Source organism: Oncorhynchus kisutch, linkage group LG22 (genome assembly GCF_002021735.2).
Source record: "Oncorhynchus kisutch isolate 150728-3 linkage group LG22, Okis_V2, whole genome shotgun sequence".
In the NCBI taxonomy this organism is placed as follows: domain Eukaryota; kingdom Metazoa; phylum Chordata; class Actinopteri; order Salmoniformes; family Salmonidae; genus Oncorhynchus; species Oncorhynchus kisutch.
Window position 1 is genome coordinate 45,780,954 of NC_034195.2, and position 19,848 is coordinate 45,800,801.

General features: G+C 41.3%; 2 protein-coding genes across 3 annotated transcripts in view; one reads left to right on the forward strand and one right to left on the reverse strand.

Moving 5' to 3' along the window:
* tmtc3 (transmembrane O-mannosyltransferase targeting cadherins 3) overlaps nucleotides 1-7,089 on the reverse strand; it is a 111,457-nt gene extending 104,368 nt beyond the window's left edge. Inside the window, exons 1-2 of the mRNA XM_020455612.2 lie at nucleotides 6,966-7,089; nucleotides 6,097-6,310 (exon numbers count right to left, since the gene is read on the reverse strand). Coding sequence (XP_020311201.1) covers nucleotides 6,097-6,285 — 189 coding nt within the window. The 5' untranslated portion in view covers nucleotides 6,286-6,310; nucleotides 6,966-7,089. The remainder of the gene's footprint in view (nucleotides 1-6,096; nucleotides 6,311-6,965) is intronic.
* A 1,669-nt stretch (nucleotides 7,090-8,758) lies between these two features.
* Nucleotides 8,759-19,848, forward strand: part of cep290 (centrosomal protein 290) — a 58,810-nt gene continuing 47,720 nt past the window's right edge. The window contains exons 1-3 of one of the 2 annotated variants that reach the window (XM_031801480.1): nucleotides 8,759-8,929; nucleotides 9,193-9,327; nucleotides 19,321-19,404. In XM_031801480.1, coding sequence (XP_031657340.1) covers nucleotides 9,229-9,327; nucleotides 19,321-19,404 — 183 coding nt within the window. In that variant the 5' untranslated portion in view covers nucleotides 8,759-8,929; nucleotides 9,193-9,228. The remainder of the gene's footprint in view (nucleotides 8,930-9,192; nucleotides 9,328-19,320; nucleotides 19,405-19,848) is intronic. The other variant, XM_031801481.1, reaches the window with a different exon arrangement.

Sequence of the window (19,848 nt, forward strand, 5' to 3'; positions counted from 1 at the left end):
AACCCTGCTGTCAACTACAAATTACTTTTCACTCTAGGAATGTAGTTCTGGTACCAGGTTCTGTCAGTGTCTAAGAAGAGATTAATTGACTAATCTTGAACATAGTATAGCAATTGGTTGTTAAAACCACCTTAAGCCAACATAGGGATAGAGGATGGTAATAAGAGCTAGAGAAAGCTCACACCACTTGTGGGTGTGATATGCTGTAACGGACTCAAACAAGAGAACGAACATCTTGTTCCTAAATTCAGGTTTGTGTACCAACACTAAGGGTACCACGTGACGGCACTTTGTGGCACACTTGTGCCATCTAGGGAATAACGGTCAGGAAAATAGGGCTGTAGTGAATATAGGTGATTTTGTAGGAACTTGAAGTTCAACTCCTCTGACAATTGTTATGATGCGAAAAATCATAATCAGCAATATTGACAGCCATTGAATAATTGACCATAAAACGTATTTGAAATTCTCTCAGCTCAAATTTAACTAATTCACTTGTTCAAATGCATTTTTTGCTTGGGGAGCATAAACAAAGTATGACATGGTGCATGCAGAAGAGAACGGACTGCCCCCTCTGAAGTCACAGATGTTCAAGGCCGACCGCGGTACTGCAGGCATTGTTAGCAGGAAACAGAATAGGCCACTAAAGTGAATAGAAAAATGTCAATCTTCGTGTAAATAAAAAACATTTGCAAAGACAATCATGGTACCAATAATTGGGTCAAATAGACCAGATGTATGTCCTTGAAACGATTATTTTAAAATCGCACCCTGAAGAAGTTAAGGATAATTTAGTTGTTAACGGCAGCTTGCCGTAACCAGGTCGGCCTTAAATTGCGCTACTCAATGAGGGTGAAGAACAGTGCAAGGCTGCAAAGTTACTTCCTGTAATAGCTCAAACTGCACATGCTATATGTCTCCATAAGACACCATCTTAACAGACTTCATTTAGCGTCAAAGCCCGACTGAGTCAAAATACAGAACAGTATGAAGATGGGCAGAAACTGCTTCTCAAATAGAAATCAAGCACAACATTGTCTAGCTAAGCTCATGCGCAGAAACCAATGATGTACATGAACCCTAACGCTATGTATATTAAGCCACCTGACGGCCAAATTGGAAATCTCCAGTAGGAGAGGTCCTCCCTAGGAATTCTACAGCATTTCAAATAAATGTTTCAAGGACAGAATTACATGTACTTAAGTATTTTTCTGCTGTAGTGGGGACAGTAACATTAGTAATCACAAAAAAAACATATATCTATACATACAGTTGAAGTCGGAAGTTTACATACACTTAGGTTGGAGTCATTAAAACTTGTTTTTCAACCACTCCACAAATTTCTTGTTATCAAACTATAGTTTTGGCAAGTCGGTTAGGACATCTACTTTGTGCATGTGACAAGTCATTTTTCCAACAATTGTTTACAGACAGATTATTTTGCTGTATCACAATTCCAGTGGGTCAGAAGTTTACATACACTAAGTTGACTGTGCCTTTAAACAGCTTGGAAAATTCCGTCACTGCTTTAGAAGCTTCTGATAGGCTAATTGACATCATTTGAGTCAATTGGAGGTGTACCTGTGGATGTATTTCAAGGCCTACCATCCAACTCAGTGCCTCTTTGCTTGACATCATGGGGAAATCAAAAGAAAATCAGCCAAGACCTCAGAAAAGAAATTGTAGACCTCAACAAGTCTGGTTCGTCCTTGGGAGCAATTTCCAAATGCCTGAAGGTACCGCGTTCATCTGTACAAACAATAGTACACAAGTATAAACACCATGGGACCACGCAGCAGTCATACCGCTCAGGAAGGAGACGTGTTCTGTCTCCTAGAGATGAACGTACTTTGGTTCAAATCAATCACAGAACAGCAGCAAAGGACCTTGTGAAGATGCTGGAGGAAACAGGTACAAAAGTACCTATATACACAGTAAAACAAGCCCTATATCGACATAACCTGAAAGGCCGCTCAGCAAGGAAGTAGCCACTGCTCCAAAATCACCATAAAAAAAGCCAGACTATGGTTTGCAACTGCTCATGGGGACAAAGATTGTACTTTTTGGAGAAACAAAAATAGAACTGGTTGGCCATAATGACCATTGTTATGTTTGGAGTAAAAAGGGGGAGGCTTGCAAACCAAAGAACACCATCCCAACCGTGAAGCACAGGGGTGATAGAATCATGTTGTTGGGGTGCTTTGCTGCAGCAGGGACTGGTGCACTTCACAAAATAGATGACATCATGAGGCAGGAAAATTGTGGATATATTGAAGCAACATCTCAAGACATCAGTCAGGAAGTTAAAGCTTGGTTGCAAATGGGTCTTCCAAATGGACAATGACCCTAAGCATACTTCCAAAGTTGTGGCAAAATGGCTTAAGGACAACAAAGTCAAGGTATTGGAGTGGCCATCACAAAGCCCTGACCTCAATCCTATAGAAAACTGTGTGCAGAGCTGAAAAAGCGTGTGCAAGCAAGGAGGCCTACAAACCTGACTCAGTTACACCAACTCTGTCAGAGGAATGGGCCAAAATTCACCAAACGTTTTGTGGGAAGCTTGTGGAAGGCTCCCCAAAACATTTGAACCAAGTTTAAATTGTTTAAGGCAATGCTACCAACTCTGTCAGAAGAATGGGCCAAAATTCTAATTGAGTGCATGTAAACTTCTGACCCACTGGGAATGTGATGAAAGAAATAAAAGCTGAATACAATGCTGTGATAAAGTATTTTCCCCCTTCCTGATTTCTTATTTTTTTGCACATTTGTCAAACTTAAATGTTTCAGATCAAACAAATTTTAATATTACACAAAGATAACTGCATTTTGTGTTTACTTGGGTTAAGTGATCATTTGATTTATTCAGGGAAAAAAACTATCCGAACCTTGATGGCCCTGTGTGACAAAGTAATTGTAGTCTCTGCTACTGCACAGCAAGCAGTACCGAAGCACCAAGTCTAGCTCCAAAAGGATTCTAAACAGCTTCTACCCCCAAGCCATAAGACTCCTGAACATCTAATCAAAAGGCCACCCGGACTATTTTCCTTGCCCCCACCCCCCTCCCTCTTTTACACTGCTGCTACGCTCTTATTATCTATGCATAGTCACTTTAATAACTCAACATATACATATTACCTTGACTAACTGGTGCCCCTGCACATTGACTCTGGACCGGTACCCCCTGTACATAGCCTCACTATTGTTATCATACTGCTGCTCTTTAATGGTTAAAGGCTTGTAAGTAAGCAATTCACTGTAAGGTCTATACCGGTTGTATTCGGCACGTGACGAAAAACATTTGATTTGATTTAGAGTAGGTGTTCTAAAACTTTTGACCGGTAGAGAGAGTGAGAGACCGGTACCGTTCAAAAGTTTGGGGTTACTTAGAAATGTCCTTGTTTTTGAAAGAAAAAAAATTCAATGGTTGAATGAATGAATGGTTGAATGAATGAAATATATATATATATACACAGTCGAAGTCAGAAATTTACATACACCTTAGCCAAAATCATTTAAACTGTTTTTCACAATTCTGACATTTAATCCTAGTAAAAATGAACCTGTCTTAGGTCAGTTAGGATCACCACTTCATTTTAAGAATGTGAAATGTCAGAATTATTTACTTCAAATTGTATTTCTTTCATCACATTCAGAAGTTTACATACACTCAATTAGTATTTGGTAGCATTGCCTTTTAAATTATTGAATTTTGGTCAAACGTTTCAGGTAGCCTTCCACAAGCTTCCAACAATAAGTTGGGTGAATTTTAGCCCATTCCTCCTGACAGAGCTGGTGTAACCGAGTCAGGTTTGTAGGCCTACTTGCTCGCACATGCTTTTTCAGTTCTGCCCTCAAATTTTCTATAGGATTGAGGTCAGGGATTTGTGATGGCCACTCCAATACCTGGACTTTGTTGTCCTTAAGCCATTTTGCTACAACTTTGGAAGTATGCTTGGGGTTTAACTTCCTGACTGATGTCTTGAGATGTTGCTTCAATATATCCACATAATTTTCCTTCCTCATGTTGCCATCTATTTTGTGAAGAGCACGAGTCCCTCCTGCAGCAAAGCACCCCCACAACATGATGCTGCCACCCCCGTGCTTCACGGTTGGGATGGTCTTCTTCGGCTTGCAAGCCTCCCCCTTTTTCCTCCAAACATAATGATGGTCATTATGGCCAAACAGTTCTATTTTTTTTTCATCAGACCAGATGACATGTCTCCAAAAAGTACAATCTTTGTCCCCATGTGCAGTTGCAAACCGTAGTCTGGCTTTTTTATGGCGGTTTTGGAGCAGTGGCTTCTTCCTTGCTGAGCGGCCTTTCAGGTTATGTCAATATAGGACTCGTTTTACTGTGTATATAGGTACTTTTGTACCAGTTTCCTCCAGCATCTTCACAAGGTCCTTTGCTGTTGTTCTGTGATTGATTTGCACTTTTCGCACCAAAGTACATTCATCTCTAGGAGACAATGTGTCTCCTTCCTAAGCGATATGACGGCTGCGTGGTCCCTTGGTGTTTATACTTGCATACTATTGTTTGTACAGATGAACGCAGTACCTTCAGGCATTTGGAAATTGCTTTCTGAGGTCTTGGCAGATTTCTTTTGATTTTCCTATGATGTCAAGCAAAGAGGCACTGAGTTTGAAGGTAGGCCTTGAAATACATTCACATGGACACCTCCAATTGACTGAAATGATGTCAATTAGCCAATCAGAAGCTTCTAAAGCAATTACAATTTTCTGGAGTTTTCCAAACTGTTTAAAAGCACAGTAAACTTAGTTTATGTAAACTTCTGACCCACTGGAATTGTGATAGTGAATTATAAGTGAAATAATCTCTCTGTAAACAAGTGTTGGAAATATTACTTGTGTCATGCACAAAGTAGGATGTCCTAACCAACTTGCCAAAACTATAGTTTGTTAACAAGACATTTGTGGAGTGGTCGAAAAACGAGTATTAATGACTCAAGCCTAAGTGTATGTAAACTTACGACTTCGATGTATATATACACACACACACTTTTAAAAAAATCATAGATGGAAACATCATCGGGTCTAATGGTAATCGGTGTCACTTTCACAAAGTTGGAGTAATAACACGTTCAACTAGTCATGAAGAGATTTGGAATGGGTCCCCAGATCCTCAAAAACATTCTACAGCTGCACCGTTGCACCGTTGAGCCCTGACTGGTTGCATCACTGCCTGGTATGGTAATGGCTTGGCTTCCAACCGCAAGGCACTCCAGAGGGTAGTGTGTACAGCCATTCAAATCACTGAGGCGAAGCTTCCTGCCATCCAGGACATCTATACCAGGCTGTGTCAGAGCAAAGCCCTAAATGGTCAAAGACTTCAGCCACCCTAGTCAAGGACTGTTCTCTCTGCTACTTCATGGCAAGCGGTACCGGAACGCCAAGTCTAGGACCAAGAGGCTCCTTAACAGCTTCTACCCCCAAGCCATAAGACTGCTGAACAATTACTCAAAAATGCCACCGGACTATTTGCATTGACGACCGCCCCCCCCCAATTGGTTTTGTACACTGCTGCTACTCGCTGTTTATTATCTATGCAGTCAGTTCACCCCTACCTACATGTACAAATTACCTCAACTAACCTGTACCTCGCACAGTGACTCGGTACCGGTAGCCCTTGTTTATAGCCTCGTTACTGTTATTTTATTGTGTTACTTTAGTTTATTTGGTAAATATTTTCTTAACTCTTCTTGAACTGCACTCTTGGTTAAGGGCTTGTAAGCATTTCACGTTAAGGTTTACACTTCTTGTATTCGGTGTATGTGACAAATAAAGTTATATTGATTTGCTTTAAGAGGGGCTTGAATCTAGGTTGTGCCCTTAGTTGTTTATTTTCTAAATCTACGGAAGAATGTTTTGCTTCTCTCATTGACGTCTCAAACCCCAGCCTCTTCTGCTTGGCAAGCTTTCTCAAAAGTCTTGCGATGTTGCACCTTTGGGTGTAGAAATTCTTCACATAGTAATGAATGGTGTAACATAGTCAGTGGCTTTGTCCATTCATATATACAGTCATTGGTCACATGATATGTCATGGGTAATCTAGTGCACCAGACAGATTCAAATCACCTCAGCCATGGGCGTGCCCCAGAAGTCATTGAGGAAGAGGTTGCGGAGAGGGGTGGCAGGCCGCAGGTCCTTGTTGTCCAGGATGGCTGAGACATCATCGAACACAAAGCCGCAGGACAGGCTGTTCCAGTAGCACCCCACCACCAGTCCAGTCAAAAGCAAGATCTCCATCCACGACACGACAGCCATTGCTGACCAACGGCTTCATTGATCACTGTGATAGAGGAAGTAAGAGCAGGACAGAAGAGATCAGACTAGAGGATTTCTTTGTTCATTATCACATTATGGTTCACACATACAATGACTCCAGCCCAGATTTGCTAGGATGCCAATGACACAGCCTGGTGACAAGAGACTGGCATCACAACAATGTATGCCTTCTAGTAAACTCTGATTCATGTTCCCATTCAACGCAGACAGATTCGATTAATACTAACGATGACAAAGGGAGATCATATTAAAACTTGAAAGGCTACAATGTAGTGTGCTAGCTCTAGTTCCTTGCATTAGTTAGCTTAGTTCCTCACTAGTTAGCTAAGCTATCCATCGAGAACACGATTCGATTGGAATCATGCCGTTTCAGTCATGTTAGTTATACATGTTACATTTAACATCGATAAACGTCAAACATTATCATGTAGCTAGACAGTAATTGCGACGAATTAGACGTAAAACAACTACTAACGTTAGCTAGGACCGTAGGTCTTTCTACGCCTGCTAGTTCTACGCCGGTTAAACTCGGTAAAATGTTTGAATATCTAGCATTTGACCTATCTCGTTTACAAACTACTGGTAAAAATTGCTTACATTTCCTAAAATGTTATGTTCAATAACAATGTTAGAATTAGTGTGAAAATACAGAAACATACGTGAATTAGAGTATTTTATCGGCCATTGACATTATAATGTGGCATACGCTAACAACTAGGAACATAAAAACTCCCAAAAAGGCTAGCAATAAATCCCAAAACATTTCCGGGTCAAAGTTGAAAAAAAAAGTGACATTGATTTCTGAAACAGCCGTGACTATAATGTTGTTGTCACACATCGAATGACACTATAAAAATAAAAAAAATTAAGAGGAGAATACAATGTATTTTCTATAAAACTTGAAACGTGTTTTAAAGAGGACGGAACGCGCTTTGGCTCGCTGAATAGCTTTTGCAGCAGTGACACGACGTTATCAGCCGTAAAGTTGTAGGTTGTACGAATTGACCAGCTGAGGGCAAAGATCCCCGTTGTATGTAACTCTCGTCGTTTGAGTCATTATCTGTTCTTTTGAGTTTTGAAGTTGAGTCTTTGCCTGACAAAGTGAAGTTAGGATATATAAGTTATCCTGTACGAGCGTATGTGCCGAATACATTAAGACGCTACAGGTGTTAAGCTTATGGGCATCAGTGTGTAGGCGGTAGGGTCCAAGGTGTGAGAAATGTGCAGAAGGGCATGGGACAAAGTAATGTGTAGTATTGGGGAAAGTACTGGAATGTGTTAATTGTATGGGGTGCCCTTAGAGCTGGGGATCAGAAATATCCCATGCAAGAGAGGCAGGTGGGGTTTCCAGGGGTAGAGTAGAGCAGATGTTGTCATATGTTGAGGCAGTTTAGAAAGTAGAGGAATATGGGTTAAGGGGGAGGAGTGGGGAAAGTAGTAGAGATATACCAGTACAGAGGGATAGGCCAAAAAGTGAAATAAGTTTCAGTAAGATTGGATTTTTAGCATTTATATCAATGGTTATCAATTGTACTGCAGGGATGGATCGGAAGTCTCAGAAAATTGAAGTTGTGGTGGCAGCTGCAGAGAGGTATTTGTGTGTGCGAGACTTGACAGCAGAAGAGTTACAGGATTTAAAAAAATATATATATATGTATTTCACCTTTATTTAACCAGGTAGGCTAGTTGAGAACAAGTTCTCATTTACAACTGCAACCTGGCCAAGATTAAGCAAAGCAGTGCAACACAAACAACAACACAGAATTACACGTGGAATAAACAAACATAGTCAATAACGCAATAGAAAAAAAGTCTATACAGTGTGTGCAAATGAAGTTAGATAAGGGAGGTAAGGCAATAAATAGGCCATAGTGGTGAAGTAATTTGACACTGGAGTGATAGATGTGTAGAAGATGAATGTGCAAGTAGAGATACTGGGGTGCAAAGGAGCAAAATAAATAACAGAATAGAGATGGGCTATTTACAGATGGGCTATGTGCAGGTGCAGTGATCTGTGCTTAAAGTTAGTGAGGGAGATATGAGTCTCCAGCTTCAGTGATGTTTGCAATTCGTTCCAGTCATTGGCAGCAGAGAACTAGAAGGAAAGGCAACCAAAGGAGGAATTGGCTTTGGGGGTGACCAGTGAAATATATCTGCTGGAGTGTGTGCTAAGGGTGGGTGCTGCTATGGTGACCAGTGAGCTGAGATAAGGAGGGGCTTTACCTAGCAAAGGCTTATGGATGTGTTAAGTGGTGATGTCCCATCCTTTCAGAGTGATTGCATGAGTTAGGAATATATACAGTTAATTAGTGGTGTAGGGGGGTATTCATGTTATATCATTTTTAAATTAGTGAGTATAGTGTTAGATGGTAGGGTATTTAGTACATTTTTATTTTTCAAGTAAAGTATAAGGGAGTTGTACTCCTGTGTAGTAGGTGGCGGTAATGCAACAAATTGGATGCCAACTGCCGTTAAACGTCATAGACGAAGAAGAGGTTGTACGAATCGATTTACGACTGTTGTCAACGGTAACTTAGCAACTGGAGTAGCCGTTGAAGATGGCTAGCTAAAATAGCCAGTGAGCTAGCCAAACAGTACGTTGTAGCGGGTATATGAAAAAAAGGTTAGGTAAAAGTTAATGTCTTACTGATAAAAGGAAAATAATACATATCGCCATATGTTATTCATATACATTGTTGAATGTATTTTTTCGCCGCCCAATGCAATGTTAAACACATCTTGAAGCAAATAGCAGAAGCTAATGTTAGCTAGCTACATAGCCACAAATAAAATGCATTTTGCAAGGATAATAGCCATAGCTATGTTGTCCCTTTACAGCATTACCCTAACTTACAATGTGTGTCTGTCCATCTACTTGTTCCACAGTTCCTGTTAGCTAACACAACTGTCACAATTGTCAAAATGCCTCCTCATCTTGACTGGAGAATGGTGATGGATGCTGACCCAGAACAGCTGCAGGAGAGTGGAGATGCAGAGATAATCAACCACATGTTTTTACAGGTACGTTACTGTTCCTAGGTGTCCATGCATGCACCTCAAATGTTCTAATCTGATAGTACTGTTTCCCAAGTCTGATCAATCAAATATTCCAATCTTGTGAGTGGTCCGGCTGTCCCTGACAAAAGCATCATACTGACTGGGAGTATGGCTAGACTGTACACTGTCCTTCTCTCAGCACATATCAAAGCTGCAGGCTGAAGTTAAATCTAGACTTGGTTTCCTCTATTGTAATCGCTCCTCTTTCACCCCAGCTGCCAAACTAACCCTGATTTAGATGACCATCCTACCCGTGCTAGATTACGGAGACATAATTTATAGATCAGCAGGTGCTCTCGAGCAGCTAGATGTTCTTTACCATTCGGCCATCAGATTTGCCACCAATGCTCCTTATAGGACACATCACTGCACTCTATACTCTTCTGTAAACTGGTCATGTCCATATACTCGTCGCAAGACCCATTATATTATTCTTATTTAGAAAACCCTCTTAGGCCTCACTCCCCCCTATCTGAGATGTCTACTGCAGCCCTCATCCTCCACATACAACAGCCGTTCTGCCAGTCACATTTTGTTAAAAGTCCCCAAAGCAAACACATAACTAAAAAGAGGAGCGACCCAGTGTTCTGCAGCTAGCGATTGGAACGAGCTGCAACAAACACTCAAACTGGACAGTTTTTATTTCAATCTCTTCATTCAAAGACTCAATCATGGACACTCTTACTGACAGTTGTGGCTGCTTTGCGTGATGTATTGTTGTCTCTACCTTCTTGCCCTTTGTGCTGTTGTCTGTGCCTAATAATGTTTGTACCATGTTTTGTGCTTTTGTGTTGCTGCCATGTTGTTGTCATGTTGTGTTACTACCATGCTGTGTTGTCATGTGTTGCTGCCTTGCTATGTTGTCGTCTTAGGTCTCTCTTTATGTAATGTTTTGTTGTCCTATATTTTTATATATATACACTGCTCAAAAAATAAAGGGAACACTAAAATAACACATCCTAGATCTGAATGAATGAAATATTTTTATTAAATACTTTTTTCTTTACATAGTTGAATGTGCAGACAACAAAATCACACACAAATTATCAATGGAAATCAAATGTATCAACCCATTGAGGTCTGGATTTGGAGTCACACTCAAAATTAAAGTGGAAAACCACACTACAGGCTGATCCAACATTGATGTAATGTCCTTAAAACAAGTCAAAATGAGGCTCAGTAGTGTGTGTGGCCTCCACGTGCCTGTATGACCTCCCTACAACGCCTGGGCATGCTCCTGATGAGGTGGCGGATGGTCTCCTGAGGGATCTCCTCCCAGACCTGGACTAAAGCATCCGCCAGTCCATAGCATCAATGCCTTCCTCTAGCAGGAACTGCTGACACACTCCAGCCACATGAGGTCTAGCATTGTCTTGCATTAGGAGGAACCCAGGGCCAACCTCACCAGCGTATGGGCTCACAAGGGGTCTGAGGATCTCATCTCGGTACCTAATGGCAGTCAGGCTACCTCTGGCAAGCACATGGAGGGCTGTGCGGCCCCCCAAAGAAATGCCACCCCACACCATGACTGACCCACCGCCAAACCGGTCATGCTGGAGGATGTTGCAGGCAGCAGAACGTTCTCCACGGCGTCTCCAGACTCTGTCACGTCTGTCACATGTGCTCAGTGTGAACATACTTTCATCTGTGAAGAGCACAGGGCGCCAGTGGCGAATTTGCCAATCTTGGTGTTCTCTGGAAAATGCCAAATGTCCTGCACGGTGTTGGGCTGTACGCACAACCCCCACCTGTGACACGTCGGGCCCTCATACCACCCTCATGGAGTCTGTTTCTGACCGTTTGAGCAGACACATGCACATTTGTGGCCTGCTAGAGGTCATTTTGCATGGCTATGGCAGTGCTCCTCCTGCTCCTCCTTGCACAAAGGCGGAGGTAGCGGTCCTGCTGCTGGGTTGTTGCCCTCCTACGGCCTCCTCCACATCTCCTGATGTACTGGGCTGTTTCCTGGTAGCGCCTCCATTCTGAGGACACTACGCTGACAGACACAGCAAACCTTCTTGCCACAGCTCGCATTGATGTGCCATCCTGGATGAGCCACTTGTGTGGGTTGTAGACTCCGTCTCATGCTACCACTAGAGTGAAAGCACCGCCAGCATTCAAAAGTGACCAAAACATCAGCCAGGAAGCATAGGAACTGAGAAGTGGTCTGTGGTCACCACCTGCAGAACCACTCCTTTATTGGGGGTGTCTTGCTAATTGCCTATAATTTCTACCTGTTGTCTATTCCATTTGCACAACAGCATGTGGAATTTATTGTCAATCAGTATTGCTTCCTAATTGGAGAGTTTGAATTCACAGAAGTGTGATTGACTTGGAGTTACATTGTGTTGTTTAAGTGTTCCCTTTATTTTTTTGAGCAGTGTATTTGTTTTTATCCCAGCCCCCGTCCCCACAGAAGGCCTTTTGGTAGGCCGTCATTGTACATAAGAATGTGTTCTTAACTGACTTACCTAGTTAAATTAAATAAATAAATACAGTTGTCTGTGTAAACAACACAACACAACAGCCCCTTACACTCCATGCAGTTTGGCTTCAGAGCGAAACACTCCACAGAAACAGCCAACTGCTTTCTTCTGGAAAATGTGAAGTCCATGATGGACAAAGGGGGTGTTGTTGGGGCTGTGTTTCTGGACCTAAGGAAGGCTTTTGACACTGTTAACCATGAGATTCTTATCACAAAATTGTCCAAGTTCAACTTTTCCCCGATGCCTTGAGATGGATGATCTGCCCTCTGTCTGTACTGGGTCTGAAGTTCAAATGTATGCGGATGATACAGTGATATATGTGCATGCAAAGAGCAAACAACAAGCTGCACAAGAACTCACTACTGTAATGGTCCAGGTTAGAGGTCGACCGACTATGATTTTTCAACACCGATACCGATTATTGGAGGATCAAAAAAAGCAGATACCGACTAATCGGCCGTTTTTTTATATTTTTTATGTATTTATAATAATGACAATTACAACAATACTGAATGAACACTTATTTTAACTTAATATAATCCATCAATAAAAATCCATTTAGCCTCAAATAAATAATGAAACATGTTCCATTTGGTTTAAATAATGCAAAAAACAAAGTATTGTATAAAACGTAAAAGTGCAATATGTGCCATGTAAGAAAGCTAATGTTTAAGTTCCTTGCTCAGAACATGAGAACATATGAAAGCTGGTGGTTCCTTTTAACATGAGACTTCAATATTCCAACGTAAGAGGTTTTAGGTTGTAGTTAATATAGTATTTATAGGACTATTTCTCTCTATATCATTTGTATTCCATATACCTTTGACTATTGGATGTTCTTATAGGCACTTTAGTATTGCCAGTGTAACACTATAACTTCCGTTCCTCTCCTCACTCCTACCTGGGCTCGAACCAGGAACACATCGACAACAGCCACCCTCGAAGCAGCGTTACCAATCTCTCCACAAAATCCACGGCCCTTGCAGAACAAGGGGAACAACTACCCCAAGTCTCAGAGCGAGTGACGTTTGTAACGCTATTAGCGCACACCCCGCTAACTAGCTAGCCATTTCACATCGGTTACACCAGCCTAATCTTGGGAGTTGATAGGCTTAAAGTCATAAACAGCTCAATACTTGAAGCACAGTGAAGAGCTGCTGGAAAAACGCACGAAAGTGCTGTTTGAATGAATGCTTACGAGCCTGCTGCTGCCTACCATCGCTCAGTCAGACTGCTCTATCAAATATCAAATCATAGACTTAATTATAACATAATAACACACACAAATACGAGCCTTTGGACAATTAATATGGTCGAATCCGGAAACTATAATTTCGAAAACAAAACATTTATTATTATCGCATATATCCTCACTCTGCGCGCAATGAACGCAAGAGAAATGACAATTTCACCTGGTTAATATTGCCTGCTAAGCTGGATTTCGTTTAGCTAAATATGCAGGTTTAAAAATATATACTTTTGTGTATTGATTTTTAAAAAGGCATTGATGTTTATGGTTAGGTACACGTTGGAGCAACGACAGTCCTTTTTCCGCGAATGTGCACCGCATCGATTATATGCAACGCAGGACACGCTAGATAAACTGGTAATATCATCAACCATGTGTAGTTAACTAGTGATTATGATTGATTGATTGTTTTTTATAAGATACGTTTAATGCTAGCTAGCAACTTACCTTGGCTTCTTACTGCATTCGCATAACAGGCAGGCTCCTCATGGAGTGCAATGAGAGGCAGGTGGTTAGAGCGTTGGACTAGTTAACTGTAGGGTTGCAAGATTGGATCCCCCGAGCCGACAATATTAAAATCTGTCGTTCTGCCCCTGAACAAGGCAATTAACCCACCGTTCCTATGCCGTCATTGAAAATAAGAATGTGTTAACTGACTTGCCTAGTTAAATAAAGGTGTAAAAAAAAAAAATTGGCCAAATCGGTGTCCAAAAATACAGATTTCCGATTATTATGAAAACTTGAAATCGGCCCTAATTAATCGGCCATTCCGATTAATCGGTCGACCTCTAGTCCAGGTTACAAAGTGGCTCAGGGACTCGTATTTGCATCTCAATGTAAAAAAACTGTTTCCGTGTTCTTCACAAAGAGGGCAACTGATGCTACTGAGCCAGATGTCTATGTGTCAGGGGAGAAGCTCCAGGTGGTATCTGATTTTAAGTACCATGGCATCATACTTGATTCCAACCTCTCTTTTAAAAAGCATGTGAAAAAGGTCATTCAAATAACCAAGTTCAACCTAGCTAATACTCCCCCACTTAACATACTGCTTGACTAGGTGGGCCCAAGCTTGCTGTACAAAATTAAAACCTATTCAGTCTGTCTACAAACAGGCTCTCAAAGTGCTCCATAGGAAGCACAATAGCCATCATCACTGTTACATCCTCAGAAAGCATGAGCTCCTGAGTTGGGAAAATCTTGTGCAATACACTGACGCATATCTTGTGTTCAAGATCCTAAATGGCCTGGCTCCCCCTCCACTCAGTATTTTTGTTAAACAGAAAACCCAAACATATGGCAGCAGATCCACAAGGTCTGCCATGAGAGGTGAGTGTATAACCTTGAGGAAAAGCACCTTTAGTAAATCTGCTTTCTCTGTGAGAGCTTCCCATGTCTGGAATACACTGCCATCAGACACACATAACTGCACCACATATCACACTTTCATAAAATGCATGAAGACATGGCTAAAGGTCAATCAGATTTGTGAACATAATCCCTAGCTGTGTATTGCCGCTTTCCATGTTGTCTGTAGCTTGTGAGGTGTGGAAACACTTTGTTGCTTTTATGAATTTTGTCTTGCTGCTTTTTGTTCTGTATGTATGCTACGTCTTGCTTGTCCTATGTTGCTCTGTCTGTATGCTACGTCTTGCTTGTCCTATGTTGCTCTGTGTGTGAACACTGATCAATGATTGTCTATATTATAATTGTTTTTAATAACCTGCCCGGGGACTGCGGTTGAAAATTAACTGGCTGGCTAAAACTGGCACTTTTACTGAAACGTTAATTAATGTGCACTGTCCCCGTAAAAATAAAATATACTCAAACAAAGGACTCCACTGCCTGCTGCCAAATTACAAACTGCCTGTGTCAGAAAAATGCCTCAAAACAGGCTAATCCTCTTCTGCGCACCTAATTTTGATCCCCCTGCCATTTCCCTCCCTGGCTAGGAAAGCACCTGGCTTGTAGACTAAACAAACATGTAAGACATTTTGACATCTAATACCAGAGAGACAGGAACAGTGGCGATTTTAGCATGTAAATCTTGGTGGGGCAAACCCCCCAAAAAATTTGGGGATGCATGCCAACAAAGCCACTACACAACACTAAACAATACGTTAATTGCACTATAAAGTTGACAAACGGTGCCTAAATAAAGTTGTCCCAACAGCAGAGTCCCAACAGCAGTTCCAACATCTTACCACTGCTACACCTGGCTATCAGCGGAGCCTTGTCTGACAGCGAAACAGTTCATTCAGCCTCATTTACTGCCTTTTAAAAAACATAAGGGGACGACAAATGGATAAGAGGCAGTCCGTAATTTCGATTAAGACATTCATGAGTGAGCTAGGACAAACGTAGTCAATATATTTGTTAAGCACTTTTGAAATGTACAGCGACAAAATTCAGAAAATGGGCCATTCTTACAGTGTTCTCCCTGTACATCAAGTCAGAACCGTAGGATAAATAAAGGCGGCATATACACTACCGGTCAAAAGTTTTAGAACACCTCATTCAAGGGTTTTCTTTATTTGACTATTCCCTACATTTTTAGAATAATAGTGAAGACATCAAAACTATGAAAAAACACCTATGGAACCATGTACAGTCATGGCTAAAAGTTGAGAATGACACAAATATTAATTTTCACAAAGTTTGCTGCTTCAGTGTCTTAATTTTTGTCAGATGTTACTATGGAATTCTGAAGTATAATTACAAGCATTTCATAAGTGTCAGGCTTTTATTAACAATTACATGAAGTTGATGCATAGAGTCAATATTTGCAGTGTTGACCCTTATTTTTCAAGACTTCTGCAATCTGCCTTGGCATCCTGTCAATTATCCTGACTGATGGCAGCCCATTCTTGTATAATCAATGCTTGGAGTTTGTCAGAATTTGTGGGGTTATGTTTGTCCACCTGCCTCTTGAGGATTGACCACAAGTTCTCAATGGGATTAAGGTCTGGGGAATTTCCTGGCCATGGACCCAAAATATCTATGTTTTGTTTCCTGAGCCTCTTAGTTATCACTTTTTCCTTATGGCAAGGTGCTCCATCATGCTGGAAAAGACATTGTTCGTCACCAAACTGTTCCTGGATGGTTGGGAGAAGTTGCTCTCGGAGGATGTGTTGGTACCATTCTTTATTCATGGCTGTGTGTCACGCCCTGACCATAGAGAGCTGTTTATTATCTATGTTGGTTGGTCTGTGATAGTGGCTATAGTGGGTCATCTAGGTGATTAGTGATTTATGTTGGCCTGGTATGGTTCCCAATCAGAGACAGCTGTTTATCGTTGTCTGATTGGGGATCGTATTTAGGTAGCCATTTTCCCCATTGTGATTTGTGGGATCTTGACTATGTTTGTGTGTAGTTGCTTTCTGCACTGCATGTAGCTTCGTGTTTCATTTATTCACTTTATTGTTTTTGTGCTTTAAGTTTCTCTTCTAAATAAAAGGATGGATACATACCACACTGCATCTTGGTCCACTCATTATGACGAGCATGACACTGTGTTCTTAGGCAAAATTGTAAGTGAACCCACTCCCTTGGCTGAGAAGCAACCCCACACATGAATGGTCTCAGGATGCTTTACTGTTGGCATGACACAGGACTGATGGTAGCACTCACCTTGTCTTCTCCGGACAAGCTTTTTTCCGGATGCCCCAAACAATCGGAAAAGGGATTCATCAGAGAAATTACTTTACCCCAGTCCTCAGCAGTCCAATCCCTGTACATTTTGCAGAATATCAGTCTGTCCCTGATGTTTTTCCTGGAGAGAAGTGGCTTCTTTGCTGCCCTTCTTGACACCAGGCCGTCCTCCAAAAGTCTTCGCCTCACTGTGCGTGCAGATGCACTCACCTGCTTGCTGCCATTCATGAGCAAGCTCTGTACTGGTGGTGCCCCGATCCCGCAGCTGAATCAACTTTAGGAGACAGTTCTGGCGCTTACTAGACTTTCTTGGGTGCCCTGAAGCCTTCTTCACAACAATTGAACCTCTCTCCTTGAAGTTCTTGATGATCAGATAAATGGTTGATTTAGGTGCAATTCTACTGGCAGCAATATCCTTGCCTGTGAAGCCCTTTTTGTGCAAAGCAATGACGACGGCACGTGTTTCCTTGCAGGTAACCATGTTTGTCAGAGGAAGAACAATGATTCTAAGCACCACCCTCCTTTTGAAGCTTCCAGTCTGTTATTCAAACGCAATCAGCATGACAGAGTGATCTCCAGCCTTATCCTCGTCAACACTCACACCTGTGTTAACGAGAGAATCACTGACATGATGTCAGCTGGTCCATTTGTGGCAGGGCTGAAATGCAGTGAAAATGTTTTTGGGGGATTCAGTTCATTTGCATGGCAAATAGGGACTTTACAATTAATTGCAATTCATCTGATCACTCTTCATAACATTCTGGAGTATATGCAAATTGCCATCATACAAACTGAGGCAGCAGACTTTGTGAAAATGTATATTTGTGTCATTCTCAAAACGTTTGGCCATGACTGTAGTAACCAAAAAAGTGTTAAACAAATCCAAATATATTTTATATTTGGATTCTTCAAAAAGCCCACCTTTGCCTTGATGACAGCTTTGCACACTCTTGGCATTCTCTCAACCAGCTTCATGAGGCAGTCTCCTGGAATGCATTTCAATTAACAGGTGTGCCTTAAAAGTTCATTTGTGTCATTTCTTTCCTTCTTTATGTGTTTGAGCCAATCAGTTGTGTTGTGACAAGGTAGGGGTAGTATACAGAAGATAGCCCTATTTGGTAAAAGACCAAGTCCATATTTGAGTGAGCATATATAGTTGAAGTGTACCTATGATGAAAATTACAGGCCTCTCTCATCTTTTTAAGTGGATGAACTTGCACAATTGGTGACTGACTAAATACTTTTTTGCCCCACTATATCCCTGGCATATAACATAATTTATGCAGCAGCATACAATACATTTTTGGACCTTGTTGTGCTTTGCTCATTTGAACAGGAAGGTGGCAAGGTGGTCCTTCATGGGCAAATTTTGTCATCAAAGTCTGGCATTCTATGGATTTATGGTGCTTTCAAGGCAGCTGGGAACACTGAAAAAGGTTGAATCATGATGTCAGTGATCTTCAGGTCATAGCTCTAGAAAGAGGCCCGAGTTCCCAATTTACAATTCTTGGATGTGGAGTTGGATGACCATTCAAAACGTATTTTCCCAGTCGGAGCTTGTTTTTCCCCGAGTTCCCAGTCGTCTTGAACTCGCTGAAGTCAGATTTCCGAGTTTACAGTTGTTTTGAGCGCGGCAGAGATCATGCTGGATTGACAGCATGGCCAATGTTGAATGTAAACCCAGACTTGGGACCATACACACAGGCAAGTGATTGCAATGCTTGCAGTTAGCCACTGATTCCATCCAAATAACTCATTCTTGAATTTGCGATTTCCAACTTGTTGTGTAATGTTTATTTCCAATGGCCGATGAGCATCGATACGTTTTATCTGTAATTACTCTTCATTTTCTACTTCATTTGACAAGGATTAAAAAGGATTTGCCAGTAGATTGTCGACTTGGTTCATGATGATGACTGCTAGCTAAGATTTTGAAAGTATGATGTTGACATGTCCAATCAAAGCTACTGTAGATATAACGTTATTTGACTTAATTTTATCTATGGCCAATGACCTTGCACCTTCTTGGATGGGCACTTCTTTGGTAACTGTATGCCAGCACCCAAGGGGCTTGATTTTTCCAGCTCTACCCTTAGATTTGGCAGTGACGTAGTGTCTCCATGAGTGACAGAACGCTGAGCCAATCACAGCGCAACTAGAGAACATTACCAACCCCTAAACTCCGTATTTTCTACTGGCTGCCCCACCACCACAGAAAGCACTGAGCTAGGCTGAAACACCTGCATTTTGGAGCTGCCTTACTCAAGAAAGCAAAAAAGAGACCATGTTTGTATGGAGGCTTAATTAACTCAATGATATGTGGCACGTATTTATGCAAAAATAACATGCAACAGGTAACGTGGCTCTGTCCCAACTGCCCTTAATGATGGGTCACCACTGGACAGGAACATGCATAAAATACCAAGCAGTACTTGTTCCTGGGTCTTGACAGACTGTTGTGCTCAGGGTTTACTTAATTTTGCACAAAGCAGTACTGTTGTTGCTGTGTTTCTGCCTGAGGACAATTTTGCTTTATGTTTCATTGAAAAGCAATGGTGCTCTATTTCTCTACAGGTCAAACGATGGGAGCGGGAGTTGAAAGATGGAAGCCCAGAGAAAATTGTTCACCTCTTGCGAGTCGTTCAAGGCCTTCTGAAGGTGTCCAATGCTATTATTACCCAGACACATCCAGAGATGCATTACTCAAGCTCACTAAAACTGTGCTGAAATGATTTTATCCAGTGTTAATATCAGAGTGGAATACATTACGTAGTTGCTTTGAAGGAATAAGCTCTACACAGTGTGGTATAATTAATATAAAAAAGTTTGATTATATTTGCTTCAGATACTTGACCTGCTTTTGGGTGGATTTACAATATTCATCTGTTATAGTCTCAGTTTCATGTAACGTACAGTTGTGGTCAAATATATTGGCAGCCTTGCACTTTTCTTAATTAAATCATTCCATATTTCTTCTAAAACAAGTTTAAATTTAAAATAACTTTTGGTCTCCACACCTTGTTATTGGATGTTCAACATTGCAGAAACCAGTTACATTTTTGTAAACTTAAGTTTACAATTTTTATTTAGGAAATCAAAGTA